The 26,506-nt window shown below is 57.2% G+C and overlaps 3 protein-coding genes across 3 annotated transcripts; all 3 read left to right on the forward strand.

The window, feature by feature from the left end:
* Positions 1-3,718: 3,718 nt before the first annotated feature.
* On the forward strand, positions 3,719-6,375 carry LOC130610821 (kallikrein-14-like). The gene is made up of 4 exons (XM_057430924.1): positions 3,719-3,981; positions 4,566-4,813; positions 5,472-5,608; positions 6,199-6,375. The coding sequence occupies exons 1-4, from the start codon at positions 3,794-3,796 to the stop codon at positions 6,349-6,351; spliced, it is 726 nt and encodes a 241-aa protein (XP_057286907.1). The 5' UTR covers positions 3,719-3,793; the 3' UTR covers positions 6,352-6,375.
* A 1,124-nt stretch (positions 6,376-7,499) lies between these two features.
* Positions 7,500-21,578, forward strand: LOC130610813 (transmembrane protease serine 9-like). Its single transcript, XM_057430915.1, has 14 exons — positions 7,500-7,551; positions 8,394-8,556; positions 9,119-9,372; positions 10,152-10,288; positions 10,820-10,979; positions 12,086-12,208; positions 14,920-15,085; positions 15,561-15,814; positions 16,482-16,618; positions 17,352-17,460; positions 19,898-20,051; positions 20,398-20,651; positions 21,216-21,352; positions 21,426-21,578. Exons 1-14 carry the CDS (start codon positions 7,515-7,517, stop codon positions 21,576-21,578), a joined length of 2,238 nt encoding a protein of 745 aa, XP_057286898.1. The 5' UTR covers positions 7,500-7,514.
* Positions 21,579-23,018: 1,440 nt separating this feature from the next.
* LOC130610816 (kallikrein-14-like) lies at positions 23,019-26,054 on the forward strand. The gene is made up of 6 exons (XM_057430918.1): positions 23,019-23,262; positions 23,664-23,707; positions 23,887-24,043; positions 24,609-24,862; positions 25,552-25,688; positions 25,902-26,054. The coding sequence occupies exons 2-6, from the start codon at positions 23,668-23,670 to the stop codon at positions 26,052-26,054; spliced, it is 741 nt and encodes a 246-aa protein (XP_057286901.1). The 5' UTR covers positions 23,019-23,262; positions 23,664-23,667.
* The last annotated feature ends 452 nt before the right edge of the window (positions 26,055-26,506 follow it).

Here is a 26,506-nt window from a genome sequence, read left to right on the forward strand (position 1 = left end):
CAAGCTCTTTGCTGAGGAGCTCCATGGATGTGGTGGGACCAAAGCCAAGATCCAGGTTCCTCCTGGCAGCAGCAGAGAGCGGGATCAGCATCTTCCAGGCATGATTCATCCCATCCACGGTCTTCTCCACCCTTGGCTGCTTCTCAGGCTTTTCACTGAGCCTGGAGCTGCTCCCAGCCCCACCAAAGGGACCATTGAAGAAACCTTCAAAGCACCACGTTGATGCTGTGGTCCTACCACCACCGAGGATGAGCAGGGTTGGGACATAGGGATGAATATGGGGATGGACATAGGGATGGAGAAGGATGGATGGATGGATGGATGGATGGATGGATGGATGGATGGATGGATGACGGATGATGGATGGATGGATGGATGGATGATGGATTATGGATGTATGTATGGATGGATGGATGGATGGATGGATAAGATGATGGATCTCCATGACTCCCAGACGGAATCACCTGTCTGGAGCAGGGTGGTTCCCTCTTCTCCCGCTGTTCCCTTCGGGAACATCAAAGCCATAATCAGCCTCCAGGACCAGGGAGGTGACACCCACGTTGTCCAACCACCCTTTGACTCACCCCACCAAGGCCACATCCCACTTTCCACCTCCACTATAAAGGTGCCCAAGGCACCAGCTCCCAACTTCCCAACACACAGAGAACTGGCTCCGACCTCCTCCATCAGGTGAGTCCCATCTCCATGGATGGTTTTGGATGCTCCAAGGGGGTTTCTCCAGCTCTTGGTGGCTCCATGTCATGGACTGGGGTTGGATGGGTTCAGTGGGAACACTTTGGAGTTGACCGGTTGATATTGGATATCCCAGTTGATGTTGGATGTCCCAGTTGATGTTGGATGTCCCAGCTGATGTTGGATGTCCCATTTGGATTGGGAGATGCTTCTTCTTGAGCTCAGGGTGGTGGCTTTGGTGCTGAACTCAACCAAACCAAGGTGGAGGTGCAGGTCCAAGCCCACCCCAAGGTCCATAAGGGTGAAGATGCTCCAAACCCCTTGGTCACAGTGCCTCCAACCCATGCTGGAGGTAGAAGAACATCACTGAGGACCTTGGGACCAAGTGCTCCTATGGGTTGATCCAGTGGGGTTTCTCTGCCCCAGGAATGGCTCGTGGTGGACATGGGGCCTTCAGCTTCATCCCCATCTTCATCCTCGCCACTGCTCTTCTGTTGAGGACCCCCCAACCGGCGCAAGCTCAAGTGAAGGGCAACCAAGGCGATGAGCGTAAGTCCAATGGGTGGCCAAGGAGGGAGGATGGGGACAAGTGTGAGTGGGATGGGAATGGGACAATCCCATGGGAATCTTGATGGTGGGAAGGTTTGGGCAAGGCCTGATGGGGTTAGGAAGTTGCTTTGGAACTAAAGCCACCTCATTCCATGTGGAGGAGGAGAAGTCCTGCATCCCATTGGGATAACTCCCTATAGGGAATTCTGTTCCAGCTCCATGGTCCACAGGGAGTCACCTGGATGAGGCTTCATCCCAATGGGAATATCTTCCTTTCTTCTGGCCTCCACAATGATGTTCTACCAAAGGAGATGCCCAGTGGATGTGTCTCAACAGGGTGGAATCCAGGATGCAAAGAGCTTGGATCTGCCCCAGTCTTGGTGTTTCTTCACCCATATCAGTGTCCACAAAGCTGCTTGTGGGTCTTTTGGAGGTGGTGACCAGCCATTGGCTGGATGAGCCTTGGTGGACCACTTGGGATGGAGACACCATCGTGTTGCTTGGAGCTCTGGTTGCCTCTGGGAATCCAAGGGGATGGATCCCACCATCCGTCTCCTTTACTTCCACCTCCATTGATGGACCTTTGAGCTGGTTCCTCTCTCCTGTGAAGCCCAGGGAAGCTGCTGAGATGCCTTCAAGGAGCTTGGTGGGATCTAAACCTACCAGGATGGTCCTTGGGATGAGCAGGGATGGACTTTGGCAGCGCTGCCAGGACCGGATAGTGGTGAATTCCAAGCGGCTGGAAGCTGGGGCGTCTCCCACTGCCACCCAGTACAAACCAGTCCCACTCGTAGATTCCAATGTCCCAACCTCCTCTGGGAAGGCTGGACCATTCCAGATGCCACCTTCTCCAATGAAGGACAATGCCTGGAAGTCCTCAAAAGAGGACCGAACCAGCTGGAATGTCCCACATTGTAGAATGGGTGTTGGAGAACCCATCTGGAGGTTCTACTGCATGGTTTGGGGTGGGAAGGGGGTTCTTCTATCGGAAAAGCCTCATTTTTGGGTACTGATGGTCATGACTTTAAGGTGGTGATGGGCTCAAGGTGGTGATGGGCTCAAGGTGATCATGGTCCCGATGTGGTCATGGTCTCAAGGTGGTCATGCTCCCAATGTGGTCATGGTCTCAAGGTGGTCATGGTCTCAGTGTGGTCATGGCCTCAATGTGGTGATGGGCTCAAGGTGGTCATGGCTCAAGATGGTCATGGTATTAAGGTGGTCCTACCTTCAGGATGGTCACCCCATAAGCCTCATTTATCATCAATACCCTGGCAAGGTGGAAGAGGACCTCATCTTGTAGATGTTGGATGGGGTGGGATTAGCTTCTCAGCACCATTTTCTCCAGTGTTGGACAGCTCTTAAAACCAAGGCAAGATGGGGAGATCCATGCTAGACCTTCACCTGATGGAAGACCCAAAGACCTCCCAAACGACACTGATGGCCCTTGGCTGCTTCTTGTCAACCAACCTGATGGACCTGAGCCACATTCCTCACATTCCTCTTATCGCTTCCCGCTGCGTCAGGGACTCTCCTGCTTGGGTTGATGCAACCAGCTCCTACCTCGGTCCTAGATGGGCATGGAATGAGCCATCCCAGAGGTCGGGAGCGTTGGGAGCTGGTCCTGCAGGCTTTCCACCAGCTCTTTGGACGTGTGTCACCTCCAACCTTGACCTGGGAGGAACCTCCGAGGTGGAACATGAGGCCCCTCCCTGGAACCCAGAGGAGATCAGGGGCTCCTGGGGACTTCCTGGTGCTTGGTGACCCCCAGGACACCGCATGGACGTGAGGAACTGGCCCCAAGGATCTACTAAAGGGAGGTCCCTCCTCCATCCCCTGCCTGCTTATGGAGCCCATGGACCTTCAGTGCTTTGAGCACTTGGAATCACATGCGGGGCCCAAATCTGCTCTTTTTACCCCAAAATCAGATCGGGTTTACCCCAAACCATCTCTTTTTACCCCAAATCTTTTTTTTTTTTCCCCTAAAATCATCTTTTTACCCAAAATAATCTATTTTTACCCTAAATAATAAATTTTTTTCTCTAAAATAATCTTTATAACCCAAATAATCCCTTTTCCTCAATCATCTCTTTTTCCCCAAAACCATCCTTCTTGCCTCAAAATCATCTTTTTTAAAAAAAATCCCCTTTTCCCCCCAAAACTGTCATTTTTGCCCCCAAATCCTTTCTCCCCAAAATCCTCCTTTTCCTCCAAATAATCTCTTTCCTCCCCAAATACTACCTTTTTTTTTTTCCCTAAATCCTCTCTTTTTACCCCAAAACCATCTGGTTTCCATCCAGAAACTCACAGAGGTGGGACCTGAGGAGGGTGATGGGTGACTCTTCACCTTGACCCATCATCTTGGCCACCATCTTGACCCATGAAACCCTAAACCCACCCATCTTTGCGGGCTTGAAGATGCTTTTGGCATCTCCTTCTGGCACTTGCAGTCTCCAGCCATGGAGACCTTCCCCTCTTCTCTTCCTGAAGCCTTCTTCTTGTCAACCTCACCCCACCAGGTTGCTGTGGAGGACCCCGCTGTTGGTGACATCTCATGGTGCCCCTTTGGTGTCTTCCAGTGCCGGAGGAGGACGAGTCCCGTATCATTGGGGGGAGGCCTTGCTCCATCAACCAGAGACCCTTCCAAGTGGCCCTCATCAAGAGAGGGCAGATCCTATGTGGAGGAAGTTTGGTAGATGCCCAATGGGTCCTCACAGCTGCCCACTGCAAGCAGCCACCCAGGTAAGACCCATGCGCCCCTTGCTTCCCAACCAGCCAATGGGGAGAGGTGGGGTTGATTGGTGCCCAGATGTTGGTCCTTCTAGAAGATAGTGGGAAGCTTCTGTGTCCATGACCTCACTTTGAGTTACGGGGTCCCTTGAGGTTTGGGTTCCACCAATGAGCTTCTACTTGAGTTACGGAGCTGCATGGAGATGCACCATGGGACATGATGGGTCCATACAAGGGTTGGGTTCCACCAATGACCTTTTGCTTAAGAGTAGGTGCCCCCCCCCATAGCCACAGATCTCCAGCTTCTCCATAAGATCCCATGAGAGGAAATGGGACCTCTGGAAGGGCTTCTCCTAAGAAGATGCTGGGTTGAGGGACAACGGAGTTGAGATGTTGTCCATGGAGGAAGATGAAGCCAAGGACTTGAAGAGATCCTCCAGGAGCCATCATGGATCCTCAAGTCATTCCTGCTCTTTCCCTCAAGGGAAATGGGATAAGATGGTCCCACCTTCACCCTGAGCATGGAGAAAGCTCCAAGGCCTTGAGATGTCTCCTTTGGAGGTGCCACCACTGAGTCCTTGATCTTCCCCATGCAGGGACCTCAAGGTGCTCATAGGGACAGACACCTTGAGGGAGGGCACAGGACAAGTCAGATCCATCTCAAGGCTTCTGGTCCACCCGTCCTACAACCCACGAAGGAATGACAACGACTTCATGCTCCTGAGGCTCAACCGGCCCGTCCACTTCAGCAGCAGCATCAAAAAGATCAGGCTGGCCACCAGGTGCCCTATGGACGGGATGAGGTGCAGTGTTTCCGGCTGGGGGACCACCAAGTCTCCAGGAGGTAACTGGTTGGCGCAGGAGAGCTCAAGGGAAGAGCTTGAGATGGGGTGGAAGAGGCATCTCCAAGGAGAGCAAGTCCGCATGGAGAACATAGTCTACTTGGGTTCTTCTTTGGGGTGTGGGTTCCTTTGGTGGTCCTCAACACCATCCCAACCAACCTCCACCATCCCAACCAACCTCCACCATCCCAACCCATCTCCACCATCCCAACCCATCTCCACCATCCCAACCCATCTTCACCATCCCAACCCATCTTCACCATCCCAACCCATCTCCACCATCCCAGCCCATCTCCACCATGCCAACCCATCTCCATCATCCCAACCCATCTCCACCATCCCAACCCATCTCCACCATCCCAACCCATCTTCACCATCCCAACCCATCTCCACCATCCCAGCCCATCTCCACCATGCCAACCCATCTCCATCATCCCAACCCATCTCCACCATCCCAACCCATCTCCATCATCCCAGCCCATCTCCACCATCTCAACCTATCTTCACCATCCCAACCAATCTCCACCATCCCAACCCATCTCCATCATCCACCAGCCAAAGGAGCTCATCCAAAGTGGGACAAGGTCTTCTCAGGCTTCATTGTGGGTGGGTTTGGACCTTCTCAAGCTTCTCCTTGTCCATCCCCACCTTGTTCTCCAGCGAAGCTTCCTCAGAACCTGCAGTGTGCGGCCATCCAAGCCTTTGGGAGGGACAAGTGCACCAGGGCCTATGGCAACGCCATCACCCCCAACATGTTCTGTGCTGGTGTCCCCCAGGGAGGGGTTGACTCCTGCCAGGTGAGGTCCCATCAAGCACCTTCTTTTGAGCTCCAAACCCAAGGGGAGAAGGGCTCTGGTTGGGTTCCTTCAAGCCATGGACCAAGCGGTGGGTTCATGTGAGGTTTGGGTTCCACCAATGACCTTCTGCTCAAGCCATGGAGATGGGGATGGGTCCTGGAGCACGCTGGGTCCATACAAGGGCTGGGTTCCACCAATGACCTTCTGCTAAAGCCACGGAGGTGGGGATGGGTCCTGGAGCACGCTGGGTCCATACAAGGGCTGGGTTCCACTAATGACCTTCTGCTCAAGCCACGGAGGTGGGGATGGGTCCTGGAGCACGCTGGGTCCATACAAGGGCTGGGTTCCACCAATGACCTTCTGCTCAAGCCACGGAGGTGGGGATGGGTCGTGGACCACGCTGGGTCCATCTGAGCTTTGCATCCCCACCACCAGCCTCCTTCTTGACTCCCCCAACTAAGCCTTCACCCCAACACCCAAGATGTCCATGGGCGTTCTTTCACCGCTGTCTCCATCCCATCAAACCCAGCCCCATCCAAGCCCTTTCCTAAGGTCCATACGAGCCCCACCTGAGGTTCCTCTCCCCACAGGGTGACTCTGGAGGCCCCTTGGTGTGCAATGGGGTCCTCCAAGGGGTCGTCTCCTGGGGCATGGCTGTCTGTGGGCGCCGAGGACAACCCGGGGTCTACGCCAACGTCTGCAGGGCCGTACCTTGGATCAGGAGGGTCATTGGGAGGTCCTGAGGCCTCCATGGGGCACCTCAGTGGGATCCCAGCAGCTCCCTTCTTACTGGGGAACTGGGAGCACTGGAGGCCTGAGAGCTCCTTGGGGCACCCCGATGGGTCCCATCAAGTCCTTGGTGGAAACTGGGGGGGCAATAAAGGAGAAGAGTGGAAGTGGAGTCATGGAGTTAATGGGGCAACTGGGAGCCGTAGGGGGCAATGGGAACTGGGAACACTGGGAGCAATGGGGGGCAATGGGAACTGGGAGCACTGGAAGCAATGGGGGGCAATGGGAACTGGGAGCACTGGGGGAAATGGAGACACCCCCATTGGGTAGCCCAGGAGCCAACTTGAAGTGCCAAAACCGGTCACCCCAGTTCCCAGCAGGAGCTGGCAGGGGCTCAAGGTGGGAGGTGTCAGCGGAGGGCACTGGGGTGAACTGGGAGGCACTGGGATGAGCTCAGAGGCACTGGGATAAGCTCGGAGGCACTGGGAATGACAGGAAGGACACTGGGAAGCACTGGGATGAACTGAGATGAACCTAGGAGGCACTGGGAAGGATGGGAAAGGCACTGGGGTGAACTGGGAGGCACTGATAAGCACTGGGAGTCATTGATTGGCCCATGCCTACCCCAAAAGCCTCTGATTGGCCCTTACCTGCCCCAGCTGGCTCTGATTGGCCTGCAGCCACCCCAACAGCCTCTGATTGGCCGACACCTGCCCCAGCTGGCTCTGATTGGCCCATACCCACCCGGGCGGGCTCTAATTGCCCAGTCTGGCTCTGATTGGCCAGCACTTACTCTGCCCGGCTCTGATTGGCCCGTTCCCACCCCAGGGGGCACCAATACACCTGTGACCCACTCTTCCCAGCTCTGATTGGCCTGGAGCCACCCGGGTGGGTTCTGATTGGCTTAGACGACTCTGATTAGCCTGTGCCCACCCCAGACAACCCTGATTGGTGCAGGGCCACCCTGCCTGGCTCTGATTGGCCCGGGGCCCCCCAGGCGGGATCTGATTGGCCCAGGGCCGCCCCATCTGGCCGCCCTGGTTGGACTGCTCCGACTAGCCCAGGCGGGGCCCGGCTGGATTTAAAGGGGCTGGAGCCGGGTCCCCACCAGGTGCCGCTTCCTCCTCCTCTTCCTCCTCTGCTTCCTGCTCTGCTTCCGCCTCTTCCTCCCATCACCATGCAGAGATTCCTGCCCGTGCTGCTCCTGGCCACAGGTGAGGGCACTGGGATGAACTGGGATGGACTGGGAGGCAGTGGGAGGGACACTGGGGGGGATTGAGAGGAACTGGGATGAACTGGGAGGGAACTGGGGGGGCACTGGGATGAGCTGGGAGGCACTGAGATGAACTGGGAAGGGACTAGGGGCACTGAAGGTGAACTGGGGGGGACTGGGATGGACTGAGAGGGACTGGGAGACAATGAGGGGCACTGGGGAGCACTGGGATGGACTGGCATGAACTGGGAAGAGACTGAGGGGGGGGCACTGGGATGTACTGGGAGGCCACTGGGAGGCACTGGACCATAGTGGGAAGGAGCTGGAGGTGAACTGGGGACACTGAGAAGCAGTGGGAGGGCCCTGGTGTGGGTAAGAGGGAAAGGGAAGGGACTGGGGAGCCCTGGGATGGACTGAGAGGGAACTGGAGGGGGAACTGGGGGCAGTGGAAGGGAACTGGAGGCTCTAAGGAGGAAATGGAGTGATGCAAGGAGGTACTGGGAGGCACTGGGAGGCTACTGGGGGCCACAAAGGGGAAATGCGCCAGGATTGGGAAAGAACTGGGAGGCACTGGGAGACAATGGGAGGCAGTGGGTGGGAAGTGCCAAGTCACTGGGAGGGCACTGGGAGGGTGCCGGGTGGGAAGCAATCAGTCACTGGGAGCACTGGGAGGGCACTGGGAGGCACTGGGTGGGAAGGGAAGAGCTGGGTGGCATGGGGTGTCCCAGGAGGACTTGGAGGTGGCAACTGGGAGGCACTGGGAGATACTAGGAAGCAACTGAGAGACACTGGGAGGTAAGTGGGAGACACTGGGAGTCCCTGGTGTCTCCCCATGTCCTGCAGTGGCCACGGGGGATGAGACCCGGATCGTGGGTGGCCAGAAGTGCCAGAAGAGGCGTCACCCATACCAGGTTGTTCTCTTGGGCCCCCAGAAGAACATCCACTGCGGTGGGGTCCTCATTGGAAGCTCCTGGGTGCTGACGGCCGCCCATTGCGACACTAAGAGGTGGGAGGTCCCCATGGGTCAATGGGGTTAGGTGGGAGGGCTCCACAGGTCAATGGGGTTGGTGAGAGATCCCTACTGGTCAATGGGTTAGGTGGGAGGGCTCCACAGGTCAATGGGGTTGGTAGGAGGTCCCTACTGGTCAATGGGGTTGGGTTGGAGGGCCCCATTGGTCAATGGGGTTGGTGGGAGGTCCCTATTGATCAATGGGGATGGGTGGGAAGGCCTGACTGGTCAATGGGGTTGGTGGGAGGACCCCACGGGTCAATGGGGTTGGTGGGAGGACCCCACAGGTCAAGGGGGTTGGTGGGAGGACTCCATCTCCTCACCATGGACCTTCCTTTGATGGACAAGGAGGATCCACCATGGAGAAACAGGGAAGAACCCCCCCAGTTGAGCCTTTTGGTGGCCACTTGGACCTCCAGGTCCTCACGTTCTCGAGCACCGCAGAGGTCTCCTATTGGGTTGACCTATTGGGTGGCTTTGGCCTCCCTTGAAGCTAGGGTGGAGGAGAAGCTTTGGGTCCTATGAGGAGCTCCTCCATGGTCCTTTGTCCATCCCGCAGCTCCATTCCCATCCGCATGGGTGACCACAGCTTGAAGACCAAGGAAGGGACGGAGCAATGCATCTCCTCAGCCAAGGCCTTCATCCACCCCAACTACAACCCCACCAGCCATGACAGTGACATCATGCTGCTGAGGCTCCAGAAGCCTGCCCGATTCACAGAGCACGTCCACCCTGTGGCTTTGCCCAAGAGGTGTCCGCCCCCCAACACCGAGTGCGTGGTGTCGGGCTGGGGCAGCACCAGCAGCCCCGAAGGTAGGTGGGGACGACGCCCGTAGCACCATGGACAGCGGTGGCAAGGGGCTTGGATCTCGATGGCTTTTGGGTGTCTCGACGGCTTGGGGGTATCTCTATGTCTTGGAGGTATCTCAATGGCCTGGAGGTATCTCAATGGCCTGGAGGTATCTTAATGGCTTGGAGGTATCTCAATGACTTGGCGGTATCTCAATGGCTTGAGGCCATCTCAGTGGCTTGGAGATATCTCAGTGGCTTGGATTTATCTCAATGGCTTAGAGGTATCTCAATCGTTTGGAGGTACTTCAATGGCTTGGAGGTATCTCAATATCTTGGGGCCATCTCAATGGCTTGGAGGTATCTCAGTGTTTTGGACGTATCAATATCTTGGGGCCATCTTGATGGCTTGGAGGTATCTCAGTGTCTCGGGGCCATCTCAATGGCTTGGAGGTATCTCAGTGTCTCGGGGCCATCTCAATGACTTGGAGGTATCTCAATGTTTTGGACGTATCAATATCTTGGGGCCATCTTGATGGCTTGGAGGTATTTCAGTGTCTCGGGGCCATCTCAGTGGCTTGGAGGTATCTCAATGGCTTGGAGGTATCTCAATGACTTGGGGCTTGGAGGTATCTCACGTGGTGACCTGGCTCCTTCAGAGGTTCACTGGGTGCCTTTGGAGCTCTCCATCCCCCCTTCACCTTGAGGGCATCTCCCATAGCATGGTGCTACCTTCAGATGGAGAAGACTCCATTGGACGCACTGGTCCCACAGGACCTACAACCAAGCCCCATTGTCCCCAGGCTACTTCCCTGATGTCCTCCAGTGTGGTGTGGTCTACACCATGGCCAACGAGGAGTGCAGCAGGATCTACCCCAAGGGCATCACCAAGAATATGCTGTGTGCTGGTGTCAGCACAGGTGGCACTGACTCCTGCCAGGTGGGTCTAGGGGGGCTTCATGGCTCCTGTCCCACACCTATGGGGTGTCTTTGGGGTGGAGAACCTCCATGGAGAAGAAAGGGGGGCTAGGAACAACACTGAGAGGTCTCTTGGTTGCCGAGGGGCAAGAGAAGCACGATGGGGACCACTGGGTGCTATAGGGGTCATCTGGGTTCTATGGCTGCTATGGGGACCACTGGGTGCTATGGGGACCACTGGGTGCTACAGGGACCATCCAGGTTCCATGGGTGCCATGGGGACTACTGGGTGCTACAGGGACCATCCAGGTTCCATGGGTGCCATGGGGACCCCCAAGCTCTATAGGAGCACCCTGGCTGCTATGGGAACCCATAGGACATGGTGGTTTCCATGGCCTGACCCCATGGGCCATGGTGGTCTCCATGACTTGACTCCATCATCATGGTGGTCCCCAATGGAGAACCATGGCACTTAAACCCTCCCTGTGTGCTGTTGGGGTCGATTGGAGGCCCCCACCATGGAGCCACCGCATAAGCTCCTTGTCTCCCATAGGGTGACTCAGGAGGTCCCCTCGTGTGCCGGGACGAGCTCCAGGGCATCGTGTCCTGGGGGATGCAGGTCTGCGGACAACAGGGCAAGCCCGGGGTCTACACCCGCGTGTGCGAGTTCACCTCCTGGATCCAGGACACCATGAGGAGGAACAGACACGCGTGAGCCCCTGGCAGGAGGAAAATGTCTCCTCCTCCTCCCAGCCCGGACCCATCCGGTGTCGTCTTCTCCCTCCTCCCACCCCCTTATGGCACCTTCGGCATGGAATAAAGCCCTGGGAAACATGGCTCCACCACGGGCATGGAGGTCGTGGGGAGGAGCGGGGGGGACCACGGGAGGTGGTGGCCATGCGGGACAGCTCGTGGCCGTAGGGATGTGGGGCTGGGGGCCATGGGGGTCACCTTCAAGCGCGTATCTCCAATACCACCTGCATAACCCACCATCACCCGTCCCTGTGTCTCCAGAACTCCATATCCCACCTCCATACCCCACCACCTCCATATCCCACCTCCAGAACTCCATATCCCACCTCTGTAACTCCATAACCCATCTCCATACCCCACCATCTCCATATCCCACCTCTATATCCCACCTCCAAAACTCCATATCCCAGCTCCAGAATTCCATATCCCACCTCCATAACCCCATATCCCACCTCCATATCCCACCATCTCCATATCCCACCTCCATAACTCCATATCCCACCTCCATAGCTCCATCTCCCCTCTGTATCCCACCACCTCAATATCCTATCTCCATAACTCCATATCCCACCTCCATAACTCCATATCTCATCATCTCCATACCCCACCATCTCCATATCCCACCTCCACAGCTCCATCTCCCACCTCCATAACTCCATCTCCCACATCTATAACTCCTTCTCCCACCTCCACATCCCACCTCTATAACTCCCTCTCCCACCTCCACACCCCACCTCCTCCATACCCCACGTTCATAGCTCCATCTCCCACATCCGTATCCCACCTCCGTAACTCCATCTCCCACCTCCGCAACTCCATCTCCCACCTCCATAACTCCATCTCCCACATCCATCCCCCAGCACCCCAACCCCTCCCCATCTCCTCCCCTCCATCCACCACCTCCGAGGTGAGGCAAGTCCAGGCGGTGCCGGAGAAGCTCCCAAGGGATTAAGGGAGCGTCTGGGCGCCCGTGGGACGCCTCCAGCTCAGCCCCGGGGTGGGCCTTGCCCCGACGCCCTTATAAAACCCATTGGGTGCTCACGTGGGGTGGGACGGGCACCCAAAGGTGGCCACGGAGCCCAGCAGATGCCGCGGCCACCACCGAGGTCTTCGCTGGCCACCGAGGAGGACAAGGGCGAGGGGCACGGCCCCCAGCCCCCGCTGGGGCACAGTGGGGACCCACGGAGAGGTTGGATGCTGGTGGTGGGCAATGGGGCTCCATCGAGAGGAGGTTGTGCAGCAGGGATGGGGCTTGGGGCTTGGCTTGGTCCTGGGCTTCTCCTGCTCTGCATGGACTGAGGATGGGGGGTCCTTGTCACTGGTTGTTGTCCAAGTGTCCTTCTGCATGTGGAGGCACCCCTGGTCTCCTCCTTTCCCTGTTCTCCATGATTGATCCATCCCTGGTCTCCTCCTTTCCCTGTTCTCCATGGTTGATCCATCCCTGGTCTCCTCCTTTCCCTGTTCTCCATGGTTGATCCATCCCTGATCTCCTCCTTTCCCTGTTCTCCAAGGTTGATCCATCCCTGATCTTCTTTCCCTGTTCTCCCTGGTTGATCCATCCCTGGTCTCCTCCTTTCCCTGTTCTCCATGGTTGATCCATCCCTGGTCTCCTCCTTTCCCTGTTCTCCATGGTTGATCCATCCCTGGTCTCCTCCTTTCCCTGTTCTCCATGGTTGATCCATCCCTGGTCTCCTCCTTTCCCTGTTCTCCATGGTTGATCCATCCCTGATCTCCTCCTTTCCCTGTTCTCCAAGGTTGATCCATCCCTGATCTTCTTTCCCTGTTCTCCCTGGTTGATCCATCCCTGGTCTCCTCCTTTCCCTGTTCTCCATGGTTGATCCATCCCTGGTCTCCTCCTTTCCCTGTTCTCCGTGGTTGATCCATCCCTGGTCTCCTCCTTTCCCTGTTCTCCAAGGTTGATCCATCCCTGATCTTCTTTCCCTGTTCTCCCTGGTTGATCCATCCCTGATCTCCTCCTTTCCCTGTTCTCCCTGGTTGATCCATCCCTGATCTCCTCCTTTCCCTGTTCTCCGTGGTTGATCCATCCCTGATCTCCTCCTTTCAATGTTCTCCATGGTCGATCCATCCCTGATCTCCTCCTTTCCCTGTTCTCCGTGGTTGATCCATCCCTGATCTCCTCCTTTCAATGTTCTCCATGGTCGATCCATCCCTGATCTCCTCCTTTCCCTGTTCTCCATGGTTTATCCATCCCTGATCTCCTCCTTTCCCTGTTCTCCATGGTTGATCCATCCCTGATCTCCTCCTTTCCCTGTTCTCCATGTCTCCTCCTTTCTCCTTCTCCATCCTTCCTTCCCCTCCATGTTTCCTTCATCCCTATCCCCATCCCTCCCTGTTCTCCATGTCTTCTCCATCCTTATGTCCATAGTTCCTTCTCCATGTTTCCTCCATTCCCATCTCCATCCTTCCTTCATCTCCATCCCCATCCTTCCCTGTTCTCCATCCATGTTTCTCCATCTCCATCCTTCCTCCTCCATCCCCATCTCCACCCTTCCCTGTTCTCCATCCATGTTCCTCCATCTCCAACCTCATCTCCATCCTTCCCTGTTCTCCATCCCCATCTCCACCCTTCCCTGTTCTCCATCCATGTTCCTCCATCTCCATCCTTTCCCGTTCTCCATCCCCATCTCCATCCTTCCCTGTTCTCCATCCATGTTCCTCCATCTCCACCCCCATCCTTCCCTGTTCTCCATCCATGTTCCTCCATCTCCATCCCCATCTTTCCCTGTTCACCATCCATGTTCCTCCATCTCCATCCTTTCCTGTTCTCCATCCCCATCTCCATCCTTCCCTGTTCTCCATCCATGTTCCTCCATCTCCATCCTTTCTCCTCCATCCATGATCTCCATCCCCCTCCAACCCCTCCATAGGGCACCCCCCAGCCCATCCCCATGGGGAGCAAGGAACCTGCGCCCCATGGGCCCCATTTCCTTTATCTGTGGTGCCCACAGTGCATGGCCACAGGGAGTGGTGACCCACACCCATGGGTGGCTCCGACCCATGGCCATGGGAACCGTGACCCACAGTCACGTGGATCTTTGACCCACTTCTATGGGGCCCACAAACTTTCGTGGGGAGCAATGATCCATGGCTGTGAGGAACCAGCACCCATGGCCATGGGTACCTCCAAGCCGTGGCCAGGAGGATCCATGACCCATGTCCATGGGGAGCAATGCCCCACGTCCACGAGGATCCGTGACCCACATCCATGGGTACCTCCACCCCATGGGAACCCCTGACTCAGACCCATGGACAACCCCAACCCTCAACCATGGCCATAGAGGAGATGACTCCCCCCCATCCAAAGCTATCTCCAACCCCACCACCTTGAGGACCTATGGGGCCACACCAGGTTCCCTATGTCCAGAGCCCCACCGGCTCCATCCCATGGGAGGCATCCAAGGGTAGAGCGAGGTTCTGGGAGGTCAATGGCCTGGAGACAAGGAGGGGGAAGGTGGAGGATGTGGTGGAACCCGTAATTACATGGCCTCATTAAGGATGACTCTGCTGCTTGCTCCTATGGGCCCATGAGGTCACCCATTGCAACAGCTCAATGGTGATGACGGGGCCAAAGGGGTGGAGGTGGTGGGGTGAAGGCCACCCCTAAGACCCCCTCCCCATAAGGACCTATGGAGGTCCTTATGGCCCAGCTCATCTTCTCCTTGATGCAAAACCCCTGTGGGGGGGAACATCTAACAGCTCTGCCCCACAGCGCCCGCAGCGATGGAGGTCCCCAAGCTATGGGGCACCATGAAGGTGCTGAGAACATTGGTCTTGGTGGTGTCCATGGGTGAGTCCGCAGGGCGGTGGGGTGGGAGCGTGGGGCAGGCATGCTGGCGGGTGGCTCTAACATGCGTGTTCTTGGCGTGTCCTCCCATGTAGCAACATCGGTGGTGGAGGGGGACACACGTGTGGTCGGGGGCATGGACTGCGAGCCCCATTCGCAACCATGGCAAGTGGCCATCTTGGACATGTACAAGCTCTACTGCGGTGGGGTCCTGGTGGACAAGGAGTGGGTGGTGACGGCGGCCCATTGCACCACGCCAGGGTAAGGACCAGGTCCTCGGGGTGCCCAGGGTGGCTCCTCACCCATAGTGTGGTCTCCATGGCCCATGGCATGGTCCCATGCAGGGTATGGACCCATGGGTTGTGGTCTCCATGGTCCATGGAGTGGTCCCGTGCAGGTTATGGACCCATGGGCTGTGGTCTTCATGGTCTTCGTGGTCCATGTGTCTTGCGTGTCGTGGTGTCACTCAGGTTGTGGTTTCCATGTGTTCTGCTATGTCAGACATTGGGTTAGGGTTTGCCGTGTCCTACACATGATCCATACCATGTCCTACACATGGTCCATACCATGTCCTACACATGATCCATACCATGTCCTACACATGGTCCATACCATGTCCTACACATGCTCCATGCTGTGCCCTACACATGATTCGTACCATGTCCTACACATGGTCCATGACCCCCATACCCCCTGTCCCACCCACCCCACGGTGACCACCCCCCATGCCTCATAGGATCACTAGCGTGCACATGGGCAAACACAACCTGTACACCCGGGAGCGCGGGGAGGTGCAGAAGATGGTGCAGAAGATGGTGGCCCACCCCAGCTATGACCCCACCACCAAGGACAATGACATCATGATGATGAAGCTCCTCACGCCCGTCACCATCACCGACAGGATCAAGCCCATCTCCGTGGCCTCCTGCCTGCCACAGCCGGGGACCACCTGCACCACGTCGGGATGGGGAGCCACCACCTCCCCTGAAGGTACCCAAGTGGCTCCGGGGGCTCTGATGGGGGTCTTGGGGGTTCTTATGGAGGTTTAGGGGGTTCTAATGGAGGTTTAGGGGGTTTTTATGGAGGTTCAGGGGGTTCTTACGGAGGTTTAGGGGGTGCTTATGGAGGTCTAGGGGGTTCTTATGGAGGGTTAGGGGGTTCTTATGATGGGGACATCAGAGTCATCTTGGTGCCTTGCTCCATCTCCTCTTATGGAGATATGGGCCCCTTCATGGGGATCCGTGTGTCCTTATGGAGATCTGGGTCCACCCATGGCCATTTGGGTGCCTTTATGGCCATTTGGGTCCCCTCATGACCATTTGGGTCCCGTTTTGGTCACCTGGGACATATGGGTTCCCTTATGACCATCAGGGTCCCCCCATGACTACCTGCACCCCTTTATGCCCCCCCAGCCCATTCACTACCACCCAAGCTCCCACCACCCCCACCTCACCCCCCCTCCCCATGTCCCCCTTTTCATCCCCCCAGCCCCACGTTGGGCCCCCAGCAGACCCCATCCCACCACACTGGGTGCCACCTTTGGGTGGGCTTTGGCTGCTCTGGGGCACAGCTGCTGCCGGTGGCCGGGTCCATCTCCTTTGGTCTCTTTCTTCTCCTCCCCTCCCTCTGTTCTTTGTCCCTTTGTGTCCCACCCCAGTCACTTACCCGGACGTCTTGCAGTGCGTCAACGTCACCATCTTCTCCACGGCTGAATGTCACCGCCTGTACCCTGGCTCCATCACCGACAACATGCTCTGCGCCGGCAGCCTCCAAGGTGGGAGGGACTCGTGTCAGGTACGGAGCAGAGCCCCTTGGACCAGCAGGAACCAGCACCATGGCCTCCTGAGGTCCATCTCCATGGGCATTTTGAGGTCCATCCCCATGGGCATCTTGAGGTCCATCTCCATGGGCATCTTGAGGTCCATCTCCATGGCCTCCTGCGGTCCATCTCCATAGCCTCCTGAGGTGCATCTCCATGGGCATCTTGAGGTGCATCTCCATGGGCATCTTCAGGTCCACCTTGATGTCCTATTGAGGTCCATCTCCATGGCCTCCTGAGGTGCACCTCCATGTACATCCTGAGGTCCATCTCCATGTGCATCCTGAGTTCCATCTCCATGGGCATCTTGAGGTGCATCTCCGTGGGCATCTTGTGGTGCATCTCCATAGGCATCTTGAGGTCTACCTCCATGGCCTCCTGAGGTCCATCTCCATGGGCATCCTGAGGTCTATCTCAGCATCCTCTTGGGCAGTGGTGGTCAACTTAGGGCTGGTTTTCAAGGTCTGACCCTCAGGTGAAGCTCATGGCAGCCTCCCGTTGAGTTGGGCAACTCAATGGCCACTCACCCCAAGGGGACTTGCAGAAGCCAATGGCAGATCATCAACCCAACAGGAGTTGCCCAACTCAATGGGGGCAGTTGACCCAGCCGCTTGCCCACGTTGGAGTTGACCAACCCAATCCAACCCCACATTGGAGCTCACCCAATGAAGGCCAACCCCATGGGGCTGACGCCACGTTTCTCCCTAGGGTGACTCTGGAGGACCCCTGGTTTGCAACAGGAGCCTCCAAGGGATCGTGTCTTGGGGCATGGAGAAGTGCGGGCAGCCCAAGCGCCCCGGCGTCTACACCAAGGTCTGTAGATATGCCCAATGGATCCACCAGACCATGAAGGACAACTGAGCTCCAAGCGCCACTGTTTGGGGGGGGGGCGGAAAGGAGCATGGGGCCACCAGAAGCTGTGGGGTGAAGCTGCTGAGACGTGGGGTGGGAGGAGAGCAGAAATTAAAGCCTTTGTGATGGTCATCTTGGTCCTTTCAAGCTCACGGTGATGGGGTAACCACCAGCTTCCCAGCCATCATCTGCCCTGGGTCGTGGTGGCACCAAGGATGTCGTGGTGGCCAAAGGGGCTCCAAGCCATAGAGAGGTTGGGCAACACAAACAGGGTCCATGTCCTAGGAGATGCCCAATAGGAATGAAGAACCCAACAAGGGGCATCCAGCCAATGAGGGTCAACCCAATGGGGGTCACCCATTCATTGGACAACCCAGCAGGGGTCACCCATACATTGGTCAGCCCAACGGGAGTCACCCATGCATTGGTCAACCTAACAGGGGCCACCCATTCATTGGTCAGCCCAACAGGGGCCACCCATTCATTGGTCAACCCAACGGGGGTCATCCATTCATTGGTCAACCCAATGGGTGTCATCCATTCATTGGTCAGTCCAAGAGGGGTCACCAATTCATTGGTCAACCCAACGGGGGTCATCCATTCATTGGTCAGCCCAACGGGGGTCATCTATTCATTGATTAACCCAACGGGGATCATCCATTCATTGGTCTACCCAATGGGTGTCATCCATTCATTGGTCAGTCCAAGAGGGGTCACCAATTCATTGGTCAGCCCAACAGGGGTCATCCATTCATTGGTCAGCCCAACGGGTGTCATCCATTCATTGGTCAGTCGAAGAGGGGTCACCAATTCATTGGTCAACCCAACGGGGGTCAGCCAATGGTCAAGGAGAAGATGTCACCATTGGCTGAGCTCTTCTTCAGATCTCCTCAACCCGATGTGCTTCCACGCCATTGGCTGGGCTCCTCCTAAGTCCCCCCCACCTCAGCTTGGAGCTACCCCATTGACTGGACTCCTCCTAAGTCCCACCCATGCCAACCTGGGGACACGCCATTGGCTGAGCCCTATCCAAGCCCTAAACTGGCATCTCACTGGCTGAGCTCCTCTTAGGTCCCTCCTACCTCAAACTGGAGCCACCCCATTGGCCGAGCTTCTCCTAAGTCCCGCCCACCTCAACTTGGTGCCACCCCATTGGCTCCTGGTCCTGCCCCAGTGGGGGGGCGGAGCTTCCCCCTCTGCAGCCAATCACAGCGGGGGCTGGTGTGCCCTTGCTGAGGCCCCTAAAGCCTCATTAGCGTTAATGAGCCATCCCATAATAGGCGCCCAGCCCCACACCCAGGGAGAGGCCTTAATCCGGCCTTAATGGGGCAGCACCCGCCCCACACGTCGCCCCATAGAGAGCCACAGGGACCTGCTGTGACCTATAGATGGACCATGGGGACCTTCTTCACCCCATAGCTGGACACAAGGACCTGCTTCACCCCATAACTGACCCCTATGGTAGCCTCTATCAGCTCATAATTGAGCCCATTGGCACCCCATAAGTGACCCCATTGGCACCCCGTAACTGTCCCCCATGATCCCCCCACTATGGCCGCCCCATCATTACCCCATGGCCACCCCATTGTCACCCTATAACCAAGCCCATTGTTACCCAATAACCCCCCTATAGCAACCCCTTTGACACCCTACAGCCAACCCCACTAACCCCATTACTCCCATTGCCCCCACTACCCCCCATTGCCCCACAGCCCCCATATGAACAAGTGGGGGAGGGGTGGGAACGCTTCACCTGCCCCCCCACCAAGGTCTCATTAACGACCCCGTTAATCATTAACCGGAGCCTTAATGAGCCCCAATGGGGCCCCGACCCCCCCCAGACCCACAATGGCTGCACCTGGAGCCCCCCCCCTGCTACTGCTGCTGCTGCTGCTGCTGCCCCCCATGGGTGCAACCGGTAAGGGTGGCTTTGGGTGCTCTATGGGGGTTCTTTGGGTCCTCTATGGGGCTTATGGGTGTCCTTTGGGTGCCATATGTGGGCTATGGGGGTCCTTTGGGTGCCATACGGTGGCTGTGGGGGTCCTTTGGGTGCTCTATGGCGGTTACGGGGGTCCTTTGGGTGCTCTATTGGGTGTTATGGGGGGGGCTTTGGGGGCTATGAGGGTCCTTTGGGTGCTCTATGGAGCTCCTTTGGGTGCCATATGGGGGCTATGGGGGTCCTTTGGGTGCTCTATGGGGGGATTTGGGGGGCCTTTGGGTGCTCTATTGGCTGTTATGGGGGGGCCTTTGGGTGCCATATGGGGGTTATGAGGGACCTTTGGGTGCTCTATGGGGGGATTTGGCAGCCATGTTTGGTTATGGGATGCCCCATAGCAGGCTATGGGGTGCCCCTCCTCCCATTACCCCCCTTAATGACCTCATCCATATTCCCCCCCCCATAGCTCCTCAATGGGGAGGCCGCATCCTGGGGGGCTCCCCATGCCCCATGGGGGGCCATGCGGGGCTCGTGCTGCTGCTGTACTTTGGCTCCCCCTACTGTGGGGGGGCGCTGCTGGGACCCCAGTGGGTGCTGAGCGCAGCGCATTGTGAGGCCAGGTCAGGGCTATGGGGCAATGGGGGTAATGGGGGCAATGGGGGTAATGGGGGTAATGGGGGCAATGGGGGCAATGGAGGCAATGGGGGCAATGGGGGTAATGGGGGCAATGTGGGTAATGGGGGCAATGGGGGGCAATGGGTGCAATGGGAGTAATGATGGCTACGGGGGCAATGGGGGTAATGGGGGCTATGGGGTACAATGGGGGGCAATATGGATCAATGGGGATCAATGGAATCAATGGGCATCAATGGGATCAGTGGGGGTCAATGGGGATCAATGGGGGCAATGGGGATCAATGGGGATCAATGGAGGTCAATGGGGGCAATGGCTCCCCTGTCCCCGCAGCCACATCCAGGTCCTGGCTGGTGCCCACAGCCTCTCGGCCTCCTCGGGCCAGGAGCAGTTCTCAGCGGCCGTGGCCTCCATCGCCCACCCCGGCTTCGGCTCCGGCAGCCGCGGCCATGACCTGATGCTGCTGCGCCTGGAGCCCCCCCTCAACCTCTCCAGCGCCATCCAGCCCCTGCCCCTGCCCCACGCCCCTGCCGACACCGGCGCCAACTGCACCGTCATGGGCTGGGGCACCACCACCAGCCCCCAGGGTACTGGGGGGCAGTGGCAAGGGGGAGAAGACCCCCATTGGGTTGGGTGGTGGCATCTACAAGGGGTTGGAGACCCCCAATGGGTTGGGTGGTGGCATCTACAAGGGGTTGGAGACCCCCACTGGGTTGGGTGGTGGCATCTACAAGGGGTTGGAGACTCCCATTGGGTTGGGTGGTGGCATCTACAAGGGGTTGGAGACACCCATTGGGTTGGGTGGTGGCATCTACATGGGGTTGGAAACCTCCATTGGGTTGGGTGGTGGCATCTACAAGGGGTTGGAGACCCCCATTGGGTTGGGTGGTGGCATCTACATGGGGTTGGAAACCTCCATTGGGTTGGGTGGTGGCATCTACAAGGGGTTGGAGACCCCCATTGGGTTGGGTGGTGGCATCTACATGGGGATGGAGACCTCCATTGGCCAATGGGTGGTGGCATCTACAAGGGGTTGGAGACCTCAAGTGCACTGGGTTGGGTGGTGGCATCTCCATGGAGACAGGACCCAATGGCCAATGGGTGATGGAGGTGGCATCTCCAAGGCTTCCCCCATCCCCTCCTGCCCCCAGAGACCTTCCCAGACACCGTCCAATGCCTCAACGTCTCCGTGGTTGACGGCACTGAGTGCAGCTCTGTCTACGGCTCCCAGGTGACGCAGGACATGGTGTGCGCCGGGGCCAATGCCGGAGGCAAGGACTCCTGCCAGGTACCCCCATAATCCCCCATGGCCCCCTCTGCCCCCTAGCCAAGCTCCTCTCATGGCCCCTTCTCTGTCCTAGGGTGACTCCGGGGGGCCCCTCATCTGCAATGGGGTCCTCCAGGGCATTGTCTCATGGGGGGACCACCCCTGCGGGCAGCCGGGGCGGCCGGGGGTCTACACCCGGGTGTACAACTACGTGCCCTGGATCCTGGAGAGCATGGGGGAGGCCTGAGCCCCACGCCTCCCGCATGGGAGCCACCACGGAACCCATCAAGGACCATCTGATCCCACCATGGAGCCATGGAAGCCACCATAGATCCAATAGAGACCATGTCATCCCACTATGGAAGGCTCCATAGACCCAACAGAGACCATCTCGTCCCATTATGGAATCCACCATAGAACTCATCATCTCATCCCACTATGGAGCCATGGAACCCACCATAGAACCCCAATAAATCCCCCCCAGCATCTCTAAGGCATCTCCTGCCCCCAGAACAGGCAGAAATGACCTAAATCAGGCAGAAATGACCAAAATTGGGCACAAATGACCCAAAATCAAGTAGAAATGACCCCAGTCAGGCAGAAAAGACCCAAGTTGGGCAGAGTTGGGCAAAATCAGACAGAAATGACCCCAAACTGGACAGGAATGACCCAAATTGGGCAAAACTAACCCCCAAATCAGACAAAAATGACCCCAAATCACACAAATGATGTAAAATTGGGCAAAACTGACCCAAAATTAGGTCGCAATGACCCAAAATTCAGCACAATTGACCTAAAATCGGTATAAATGACCCGAAATTGAGCAAAGTTGACCCAAAATTGGCCAGAATTGACCCAAACTAATCCCAAAGCAGCTCATCACTGGTTCAAGGGGCAGGGGGGAGCAATTCCCACCTAATTCCCACCTTCCCCCCCCAGTTCCCAGCCCTTTTCCCGCCCCATATCCCATGGGCTCCCTGGGGCTGAGTCACGGGGCACAGCAGCGTTATGGGGCATTAGGAGGGGGGTAATTAGTGATGGTGGGTAATTAGAGCCATCAATGGGGCCGGAGGGGCAGGGAGGAGCCGCGTTGGGATTTGGGAGCATTCCCGCGTCCCGGATCCCGCCGCCTCCTCCCCAAAGCTCCTGGGATCGAGGCTGGGTTGGAATGGGAGGCACTGGCCTGCTGGGGGGGGGACCAAGACCCTATCGCGATATCCCAGTGTTCATCCCGACATCGATCCCAGCATCCCAAATTCCCAATGTCCATTCCGTCCATGGCGACATCCATGGCAATCTCCATCCCATCCGTTGCATTCACCTCCGTGTCTATCCCAACATCCATCCCTATCCCAGCATCCATCCCAATACCTATCCCGTCCAATCCATCCCAAGATCCAAGCCAACATCCACCCCATCCATGGCAACCATCCCGCCTATCCTAACACCCATCCCAACATCCATGTGATGTCCATCTCGTCCATCCCAAGCTCCACCTCATCCATCCCAACCCTTCCATCCACGCCACCATTCATCCCACCCAACCCAACATCCATTCCAACACATACCCAAACATCCATCCCATCTACCCCAGTGTCTACCCAACATCCATCCCAACATCCATTTTCAACATCCATCCCAACATCCCATTGGACATCCCATCATCCATCCCGATGTCCATCCCATCTCTACACCCAACACAGCATCTCATGGTGCACCCCATCATCCCGATGTCCATCCCCTCATCCCAGCTCCATCCCATGGTCCACCCCAAAACCCATCCCATCATCCCGTGGTCCATCCCTTGCTCCTCCCCCCGGGTGGAGCCGTTGGCACAAAAGCCATCCCCAACAAGCTGGGACACGCCAGGACACGCCAGGACACGGCACGGACACGGCAAGAACACGCCAAGGACACACCAGGGATAGAGGGTGACATGGGGGGGCCATGGGGGTGGATAAAGGGCAGGATAAGGGTGGGATATGGGGAAGGGGAGAGAGGGAAGAGGAGGAAGGAATGAGGAAGGAAGGAGGAGGAAGAGGAAGAGGGAAGTGGTGTAAGGAGGAAGGAGGAAGGGATGGGGAAGGAAGGAGGTGGGATGGAGGGGGATGAAGGGGGGATGGAGGAGGATGAAGATGGGGTGAAGGGGGATGAAGGGGGATGAAGGGGGATGGAGGAGGATGGAGAGGAATGAAGGGGGATGGAGGGGGATGGAGGGAGATGAAGGGGGATGAAGGGGGATGAAGTGGGGAAGGAGGTGGGATAAAGGGGGTTTGCTGGGATACATGGACACAGGCAGGACCCCATTCACCCTTCCGTGTGTCCCCCCCAGGACCATGGAGCTGCTGCCACTGAGCCTGGTCCTGCTGCTGATGGGTACAGACGTGTCCCCATATCCCAAATCCCGTATCCCAAATCCCATACCCCATATCCCATATGCTATATCCCATATCCCAAACCCCATATCCCATATGCCATACCCCATATCCCATGTCCCATATCCCAAATCCCATGTCCCATATTCCATGTCCCATACCCCATGTCCCATATCCCAGGAGGAGCCAGCGGGCAGGATGAGGACAGGATCATCGGGGGGTATCCCTGTGTCCCCCATTCCCAGCCATGGCAGGTCTACATCTACAGCCCCGTGCGCTGTGGTGGGATCCTCCTCAGGGACAACTGGGTCCTCTCGGCTGCCCATTGCAACAGCAGGTGGGGATATGGGGATATGGGCTATGGGGTATGGAGTAAGGGATAGCGGGTATGGAGTACGGGATATGGGATGTGGGCTATGGGGTATGGGATATGGGGTATGGAGTATGGGATAGGGGGTATGGAGTATGGGATATGGGATGTGGGCTATGGAGTATGGGATAGGGGGTATGGAGTACGGGATATGGGATGTGGGCTATGGGGTATGAGATATGGGGTATGGGATGGGGACACATCCCATGGACATATGCATGAGGAGATGGGACAACCCTGCCTGTGGGGACACCATAGGGGGTGGAGATGGGACCGTCCCCGTGTCCCCACATTTCCCACCTTCCTCCCTGTATCCCACGTCCCCACATCCCATATCCATGGCCCCACATCCATGGCACCCCATCCCACATCCATGGCGCCCCATCCCATATCCATGGTCCCACACCCCACATCCATGGCGCCCCATCCCACATCCATGGTGCCACACCCCACATCCATGCCCCCGCATCCCACATCCATGCCCCCCCATCCCATATCCATGCCCCCCTATCCCATATCCATGGCCCCATAGGGGTATCCGCCTACGCCTGGGCGAGAACGACCTCCAGCAGCAGGAGGGGACGGAGCAGAACCGCCTGGTGGCCAAGGCCATTCCGCACCCAGCCTTCAACCCCACCACCCTGGACAACGACCTCCTGCTCCTCAAGCTGGACCGACCTGTGGGGCTGGGCCGCACCGTGCGGCCCCTGGCCCTGCCCCTCTCCTGCGCCCCCCCTGGCACCACCTGCCTGGTCTCGGGATGGGGAACCGTCACCACCCCACAGGGTGAGCTGAGCCGGGAAGTCAATGGGGGCCCATAGGGAACCTGTAGTAAACCTATAGTAAACCCATAGTAGGGCTGCAGTAAGGCCCTCCCAGCACCACCTGCCTGGTCTTGGGCTGGGGAACCGTCACCACCCCCCAGGGTAAGCTGGGAAGTCAATGGGGGCCCATAGGGACTCTGTAGTAGACCTGTAGTAAATCTATAGTAAACCTATAGCAGACCTTCGGTAAGCCCCCCCAGTGCCATCTGCCTGGTCTTGGGATGGGGAACTGTCACCATCCCCCAGGGTGAGCTGGGAAGTCAATGGGGCCCACAGAGACCCTGTAGTAGACCTGTAGTAAACCTATAGCAGACCTTTCTGTAAGCCCCCCCAGTGCCATCTGCCTGGTCTTGGGATGGGGAACTGTCACCATCCCCCAGGGTGAGCCGGGAAGTCAATGGGAGCCCACAGGGACCCTGTAGTAGACCTGTAGTAACCCCCACCCGCTACCATCGGCCTTGTTTAGGGCTGGGGAACCATCACCACTCCCTACAAGTAGCCTGTAGGTGATGGCCAACCTAGCAGTAACCTCTCCGTAACCTCTCGCTGGCCTAGGAGCAACACCAGGCCTTGGGTTGAACTCTGAGTAACCTATGAGTAACCTCATAGTAGACCCCAGAGCACCCCCTTTGACCCCCCCAATGCCCACAGTGACCCTGCCCCGGCACCTGATCTGCGCCTACGTGGACATCCTGCCCGACGCCGCCTGCCGCCGGGCCTACCCTCAGCGTGTGACTCCCAACATGCTTTGCGCAGGGGTGCGCAACCAGCGCATCGACTCCTGCCAGGTACCTGGGGGGGGGGACACCCCAAAAGCACCCAACCCCAAATCCTCACCCCCCCCAGCTCAACCTCTTCACCCCAAACTACCATGGTGGCCCCCACCCCCATGTGCCTCTCAACCCAAGGACCTTCTTCTCCACCAATGGGGCACCCAGAAGCATCCCTGACCCCAAATCTGGGGTGTTCCCCATCTAACTATGGGATGTCCTCCCCCCTAGGGTGACTCTGGGGGGCCCCTGTCCTGCAATGGGACCCTCCAGGGCATCGTGTCCTGGGGGCTGCAGACCTGTGCCCTGCCCGGGCGCCCCGGGGTCTACACCCGCGTCTGCAACTACGTGGGATGGATTGAGAACACCATGAACCGCAACTAAGACACGCCAAGGACACGGGACATGGAGCTGGACCGCTCTAGACCACAACTACATGGAGCTGGGCCACCAGAGACTATGAGTAGGGACATAATGACATGGATAAGGACCATCATGGGCACTATGGACTATGAGCAAGGACATAAGGACGTGGATCTAGACCATCCTAAGCCACCATTGACCACAACTAGGGCCACACATGGAGATGGACCGCTACGGACTATGAGCAGGGACATAAGGACATGGATAAGGACCACCACAGATCGCTATAGAGTATAAGCAGGGCCATAAACACACGGATAAAGACCATCATGGGCTCTATGGACTATGAATAGGGACATAAAGACACGGATAAGGACCATCATGATCACTATGGAGCATGAGTAGGGACATAAAGACATGGATCTGGGCCATCATGGGCACTACAGACTATGAGTAAGGACATAAGGACATGG

Source organism: Pezoporus wallicus, unplaced genomic scaffold, assembly GCF_028554395.1.
Source record: "Pezoporus wallicus isolate ANWC-B61680 ecotype Strahan unplaced genomic scaffold, APGP_CSIRO_Pwel_v1 contig_8581, whole genome shotgun sequence".
In the NCBI taxonomy this organism is placed as follows: domain Eukaryota; kingdom Metazoa; phylum Chordata; class Aves; order Psittaciformes; family Psittacidae; genus Pezoporus; species Pezoporus wallicus.

Excerpts from the sequence above, each read along its gene's own strand:
- LOC130610821 (XM_057430924.1), top strand. The coding sequence starts at position 3,794 with ATGGTGCCCCTTTGGTGTCTTCCAGTGCCGGAGGAGGACGAGTCCCGT. Across the intron at positions 3,982-4,565 it reads CACTGCAAGCAGCCACCCAG|GGACCTCAAGGTGCTCATAG; the intron begins GTAAGACCCATG and ends TTCCCCATGCAG. Across the intron at positions 4,814-5,471 it reads GACCACCAAGTCTCCAGGAG|CGAAGCTTCCTCAGAACCTG; the intron begins GTAACTGGTTGG and ends CTTGTTCTCCAG.
- LOC130610813 (XM_057430915.1), top strand. The coding sequence starts at position 7,515 with ATGCAGAGATTCCTGCCCGTGCTGCTCCTGGCCACAG. Across the intron at positions 15,815-16,481 it reads AGCCACCACCTCCCCTGAAG|TCACTTACCCGGACGTCTTG; the intron begins GTACCCAAGTGG and ends GTCCCACCCCAG. Across the intron at positions 20,052-20,397 it reads GCAGCGCATTGTGAGGCCAG|CCACATCCAGGTCCTGGCTG; the intron begins GTCAGGGCTATG and ends CTGTCCCCGCAG.
- LOC130610816 (XM_057430918.1), top strand. The coding sequence starts at position 23,668 with ATGGAGCTGCTGCCACTGAGCCTGGTCCTGCTGCTGATGG. Across the intron at positions 23,708-23,886 it reads CCTGGTCCTGCTGCTGATGG|GAGGAGCCAGCGGGCAGGAT; the intron begins GTACAGACGTGT and ends CCCATATCCCAG. Across the intron at positions 24,044-24,608 it reads GCTGCCCATTGCAACAGCAG|GGGTATCCGCCTACGCCTGG; the intron begins GTGGGGATATGG and ends ATGGCCCCATAG.